This window comes from Corvus brachyrhynchos, unplaced genomic scaffold (genome assembly GCF_000691975.1).
Source record: "Corvus brachyrhynchos isolate BGI_N302 unplaced genomic scaffold, ASM69197v1 scaffold215, whole genome shotgun sequence".
Lineage (NCBI taxonomy): Eukaryota > Metazoa > Chordata > Aves > Passeriformes > Corvidae > Corvus > Corvus brachyrhynchos.
Genome location: NW_008237887.1, coordinates 166,772 through 173,002, shown reverse-complemented (window position 1 = coordinate 173,002; position 6,231 = coordinate 166,772). Strand labels below are relative to the sequence as shown.

Sequence of the window (6,231 nt, the reverse complement as noted above, 5' to 3'; positions counted from 1 at the left end):
CACTTTTTTTGGCTGCCCTCCCTCAGGATTCCAAATCCAGCAGAATTCCCCCTTTTTTTATCATTAAAACGTGCCTCACCCCTTGCAATTTCAGCACTTTTTTGCCTCCAAACCCCACTGCAAGCACCACAAAGCCACCACGCTGTGATAGACCTGTGTTTATCCATGCCCTGCTGGAAATATTTCCTTTCTCTAGACAGCTGGGGGTTTTTTTGGGGGCAAACTGTGGGGAAAACATGCCTCTCACCTTGCAATTTCACCCCTTTGCAAGGGTTTTGCCTCAAAACCCCGAAGCCGCCAAGCTGTGTTAGACCAGTGTTTATCCTGGAGATAGTTCCCTTTCTTCCTAGACAGCTGATTTTTTTTTTTAGGAAAACTCTGGGGACTCATCCCCCTCACCGTGTTGGGGAAGTAGGGCACAGCTTTCCCCTGCTTGTCCAGCTTGAAGAGGGCCGGCAGGTCGATGATGTCCTCCTCCAGCAGCCCCAGCTCCTTCTTGAGGATATCCCTGTTCCAGTCGATGCAGCGCTGGAGGGGATGGAGCAGGGCGGAGAAGGGCCCAAAATGCACCACGTCCCTGCAGGGTCTGTGCCACGCTGCGGTGGTCACGGCCAGGAATGCGGATGGTTGCCCGGAATGTCGGGGATTACCTGCACGTACTGGTTCTGCTGCGTCAGGACGTCGTTGGAAAGGACCTTGTTGATGGTGACGCGTTTCGTGTCTGTCCCCGAGTACCCTAAATGTGCAAAATGCCCTCAAAACGAAGCAGCGCTGGCTTAAGGTGGGGTATAGAGATGGAAAAAGTCCTCAAAAATCCCAATTTCCTGAGACAGAGGGCCAAAGCTTGGGAAACTGAGGGAAGAAAACCTCTGCCTGTTGGAAAGAGCTTTGGAGAAGTCCTGTCATCCCTCCTCCTGCCCACGGGAATCCGCTGAATTTCTCCACAGCAACCCCCTCCATGAGGTCACCCCGGGTCTGGGGACGGCCGGGTCCCCTCGGCGACCTAGAGGAACCCTCAGAGATACGGAGACTTCTCCCAGCCCTGCCACAGATTGTGCTCAAAATCACAATTCAAGGGAAAAAAACCCCCAGTGCTAATCTGGACAGGAGAGCCGCCAGTTGTCCCGCTCCGTGCTGGAGCTCCGCTGGCATTTCCAGAGGCTCCATGCTGGGGAGCAAACATCCCCTCCACGCAGAGGCCTTTATCCCTCCCGTCCCACTCGCTTTCCCGAAATAGGGCCGGAGGAGGCCGGGGGCGGCGGGCAGGCATCCCGCTGAAGGACACGCGTTTTTTTAGCATCCGGAATCGCTGCGGGAATACGGCCCGGATCAGCTGGAGGACCTCAGGGACTCGCTTGTGCCAAGAACCTGAGCTTAAACTCTTAAAATCAGGCCTTTTTTGCTGTTCTCTAGTGCCTTTTTTAACCCATGGAGGGTTTGTGGGCATAAATATTCCAGATTTGAGCCATCCAGGCCAAGGCTTGGTTTCCCTGAGGGAAAAATTTGTGTGAGAAGCAGCCAAAGCTGTGACAGAGGGAAGAGAAATGTTCTGAAAACATGTGGCCATAAATGTTCCTTTTTTTGAGCCATCCAGGCCAAGGCTAGGTTTTCCTGAGGGAAAAAATCCGTGTCAGAAGCAGGAAAACCGTGATAGAGGGAAGAGAAATGTTCTGAAAACCCCCGGGAGATGCTGAGCTGCTGCAAAGCCCCGGGAATCCTGAGGCTGGAATTTCTTGGATACCTTGGCAGGCACCTTTTCCCTTGTATTTGCGTCCATTAACAGCCCAGCAGGTCCCCGTGCTGTGCTCAGATCCCTCATTTTGGGGTCGGGAGTGAAAGCCGAGCAAGCACAGGCTGGGGGTGTCACAGGAGTGAGCTGTGGGGTTTTCCCGGTGGGATTGGTGTCCGGGAGAGGAGCACGGGGGGCCAGGGGGTACCTTTTTGTCGGAGGTGGGGACAAAGGTGACGAATTCGTTGACGTTGCCCACGGCCAGCCAGTCGGAGTAGAGCTCCACGGGAGCCTGGACGCGCTGGGCGTAGAGGAAATCCCGCACCAGCCCGGTCATCCTCCGGCCGGCGGACCTGGGGGGATATTCCCATCAACACCTGCCTGGACACTTGGATGGAAATCGGGACCAAGCTCTGGGGGCCCCCACCCTGCTCAGGCACACAATTAACCCGGGTTTGATGATATTCCAGGGCCTTTGATCCCAAATGTGCGTTTCCCCCTTGGCTTACGCAGGGAAGCTGCTGCCGATGAGGATCCTTCCCAAGGGATACTCCTTCCCGGCCACGGACACGGGCGGACTGACCTCCACGTTCCCGAAGGAGTCCAGGCTGGCCGTGGCTTCAAAGAGGGGCTCCTTGTGCACGTAGCCGAAGTCGGGGCCCTGGCGGAAGAGGAATCGCCCTGGATCCCTGCTGCTCCCGTGGCTTTATCCTGCTGCGGGGTGGGTGAGTGCGGCAACAACGGGGCCTGTCCCGAGGGGAAGGGAAGGCGGGAGGAGAAGGGTCTGGAGGCGCAGGGATAACCGGCACAGCGCAGGAGCAGAGCCCGGGCCTGCAGCCGGGGCCTGATCTCCTGTGTCACCCCGCAGCCAAGGTTCAAGCGGCCACATTAAGGTAATTGGGCAGCCCCGAGCGCAGCTCCCGGCCGGCTCTGCGAGGGAGGTGAGCTCCAGCCCCTGAGGGTGACGCTGCCCCGGGCGCAGAGCCACCCCAAGGGCTGCACGGCACTTAAATCCTGCTTAAGCCCTGATTTCCAGGACTTAATATATCTGGGATTGGAGGTGCCGTGTGTGCAGGGGTAATTAGCTCCTGGCTCTGTGTGCCAGAGCCCGAGGGAGTGTCAAAAACAGGGCAAAAATGGCAGGGATGGGATCAAAATCCTGCTTTCCCTGCTCTCCCTTTGAGTCGATGCTCGGAGCTCCCGGCAGCCCCTGGGATGAGATCGGGTGTCCGCTAGGTTTGAGTTAAATCCCAGCCACTTGTCAGGGTTGGGTTTCCATAGGTATCAACCAAACACACAGGTCAGGAGGAGTGAGCAGGGAGACCTGAGGGTGCACAGCTTCCACCCAGAAACTCCCTTTTGAAACCGAGGGGGTTTGGAGACGCTGGGGTGGAGAGAGCACCGCTTTCCCCGTGCATTTTTGGGGTGCATTTCTGGGGGATGGCCGGGATCAGATCCCTTTTTGTCCGGGCGCTGAGGGAGGGCCTGAGCACGAAGCACCTGCTCCCAACCCATTTCAGTTTAATAAAACCACGGAGCCTGCCCGGTTTCATCTGTCAGGGCTCTGGTTCATCCCAGGTTTGCAGGTCACATCCAAGTGCTATCAGTTCCACACTGATTTTGATGGGATAATTCCCTCCCGTCTCCTTTTTCCCTGGCAATGGGCTTCCAGGGGCTCAGGGCTTGACCCGTGCCCCTTGCGTCGGGCGAAGTATTCCTAGCTGGAAAATTAGATTGGAAAGATCGGGGTGGGGATTAGGGGAGGCTTCCAAGCAGAAATTGGAGGATAATGTGTTAGCAGCTCCCAAGGCTGAAATTGCGGCTCTAAATATGAAGCAGAGCAATTCCTAAAGAGGGCAGATCCAAGCGGTCGGATTCGCTATTCCCGCCCCGCCGGATGAATCCAGGACTGGATGTTCTCATGCCAGGCATGAGAAAAGATGGATTTCAGTGCTCCCGAAAGCCCCCAACCATCCCCAAAGTGATCAAAGCTGGGATTTGTGCTCGTCTCCCATTACTGCCAGGGCTGAGGCTGCTCCAGCGCCCAGCTGGGGTTGGGGACAGCGATTCTGTGGCTGCCTGGGGGTGTCCTGCCCTTTCCACGTGGGGGAATCTCACAGGGATCGCCCAATCCAGCTTTTTTCCATGCTGGGCTCTCCCAAAATGCCCCATACCAGGCTTGCCCTGCCCATGGCCAGCCCTTTTCCTTGGCCAAGGAGCCCACAGGGATGTTCCTGGTGCTGCTGCATCCCGTTCTCTTCCGAGGAAGTAAACTGACCCTCTCCCGCTTTCCTTCCCTCTCCCGCTCGGAAGCTGCTGGACATTCCCAGGCACAGAGGAGGAAAGGAAAAACCAGCTTGTCCCTGGGATGCTCAGGGGGAAGAAATGCCATCCCAGAGCTTGGCAGGAGCCTTTCATTCCCAGAGGCGTCAGCTCCTCCTTGCCCTCTCCTCCAGCACCCTCTGGATCAGAGGTTTTCCAGATGGCTGGGATGTGGATGAGGCGTTGAGGGGGTGAGGCTGGAAGCGGAGGGAGGCAATCTCCATGCAGAGCTGTTCAACTCTCCTTTTCCAGGCAATTCCATGCAGGGAGCCAAGGGCAAGGAGGCTTTTAGGAACGGGAATCTGGGCTGGGCATAAACCCTGGAAGCTGCTCCCCCGGGAATGCAGGGAACCCTTCTCTCACCAGCAGCTCCTTGATGGGGAGTTGCTCCATCCCTCTCTCCCGAGGGGAATCCAGCACCACTGGGAAGCTCTTGTGGGGAGCGTGGGTGTAGCCAAGCTCGATCTCGTCCTGCAGAAGGGAGGAGATCCCGCGTGGGGCACCGGGAGGGAAGGGTTTTCCCGGTTTTTGGAGCCCCCATACCTGCATCCAGCGGTCCCCACGGTTGATGTAGCCGAAGCAAACCTTCAGCTTGCAGCCGGCCTTGGCCGCCAGCATCTGGATCTCCTTGGTGAACAGGTAGTTGTCCTTCATGCTGGAGGAAAGGACGGAAAGGATGGGAATTCCCTGTTGCCAGCTCCTCCCCTGCCCGGCGCCAGGACCGGCGCGGCTGGGACGGCACCGCCTTTACCTGCACACGAAGAGGTTCACCGGGGCCAGCGTGCTGGGGGTCATGATCCACGGTGCCACCCGGAACACCACGGTGTCCGTGAAGATCGGGGAGTGCGGGATGCCCTGAGGGAGAAATCGGGAGCGTTCCCCACGCCGTTCCCCCCAACACCCTCCCCCGAGGTCACTTTGGGGCCAGCTAACGGGATCAGCTCTCCGTCCCACTCTCCCTGTGGCAGCCTCCCATCCGCTCCCGTTGCTGGGAGTTGCCAGACCTCAGCCAGCGGCTCCAGGAGGCTGACGTGGATGGACACCAGCCCCGAGAAGGTTTCGTCGGGAAAGCGGAGCCCCTCCACGAAGAAGTCGAGCTCGGCGGCCCCGCCGGGGTAGGGCACGGCGTGGAACAGCTTCCTGCGGCCCAGCACCTGCACGTAGCGCTGCCCAAAGAAGGGATCTGCCGGGAGGGAAAGGGGAAAGCGGGAATATCCCGAGCTTTCTTTGGGATTCGCGCCTGTTTCCTTGGGCAAGGAGCTCCCACGCGCCCGCCGTGCCGGGGTTTCTCCACCTCTGTGGAGATCCAGCTGTGAGAAGCACCTTGAAGCAGGAGTTAAGGGACTGGGAATTTTGTCATGGACAAGAAGGACGAGGGAAAACGTGTCGGCCTTTCCTGGAATGGAGCAGCCCTTGGGAAGGTGTTCTCATGGAGTTTCTGCTCCTCCACGGGAGGACAATGCCCCATCCCTCCTGCTCCACACTCCCTCTGCACGGAGGGCTGAGACCCAGCTCCTCCTGGCACATTCCTGGGCCGGGCAAGGGCTTTTGTTCCCAGAAAACAAATCCTAAATCCCTGTGTCCACGGCGAGGGATGAGGAGGGGGAAAGTTTTCCAAGTGATTGAAAAGAGGGGATATTCACGGGGAAAAAAATGGATGAAGGGATGTTGGGAGCATGATCTGAGGGGTGTGGAGAGGACAAGGGCAGACATGGGAAGGAAAGGGCTTGTAGGGATCTCAGAAACACCTGGGATGATGGGAGGAGGAAGGGGAAGAGAAGGAGGAAGAGGAAGGGGAAGAGGAGGAAAAGGAAGAGGAGGAAAGAGAAGAGAAGAGGAAGAGGCAGAGGAAGAAGGGGAAAAGGAGGAGGGGGCAGAAGAAGAAGGGGGAGAGGAAGAAAAGGAAAAGGAGAAAGGGGAACAGGAGGAAGGGGCAGAGGAGGAAGAGGCAGAGCAGGAGGTGAGGAAGGCCTTACTCTGCACATGGAACACCCCAACTTTGTCGGCGTCGTTGGCAGAGATGGAGAGGACGATTTCGTAGCCCCGGGGCAGGCGCTGGGGCCCCTCGGTCCTCAGCACCATCTGAGCCATGTCCCGCAGATCTGGGGGCACACAAAGCAAACCGGGGGGGTTCTTCCACGTCCCCTCCTGGGGTTTGGATCTCCTTCCCAAGAAACCCG

The 6,231-nt window shown here is 57.9% G+C and overlaps 1 protein-coding gene across 1 annotated transcript in view; it reads right to left on the bottom strand.

Moving 5' to 3' along the window:
• Positions 1-6: 6 nt before the first annotated feature.
• LOC103614534 (protein-arginine deiminase type-2) overlaps positions 7-6,231 on the bottom strand; it is a 14,709-nt gene continuing 8,484 nt past the window's right edge. Inside the window, exons 7-17 of the mRNA XM_017732689.1 lie at positions 6,028-6,153; positions 5,056-5,234; positions 4,803-4,906; positions 4,595-4,706; positions 4,415-4,522; positions 2,239-2,390; positions 1,938-2,082; positions 1,225-1,309; positions 651-754; positions 248-528; positions 7-170 (exon numbers count right to left, since the gene is read on the bottom strand). Coding sequence (XP_017588178.1) covers positions 23-170; positions 248-528; positions 651-754; positions 1,225-1,309; positions 1,938-2,082; positions 2,239-2,390; positions 4,415-4,522; positions 4,595-4,706; positions 4,803-4,906; positions 5,056-5,234; positions 6,028-6,153 — 1,544 coding nt within the window. The 3' untranslated portion in view covers positions 7-22. The remainder of the gene's footprint in view (positions 171-247; positions 529-650; positions 755-1,224; positions 1,310-1,937; positions 2,083-2,238; positions 2,391-4,414; positions 4,523-4,594; positions 4,707-4,802; positions 4,907-5,055; positions 5,235-6,027; positions 6,154-6,231) is intronic.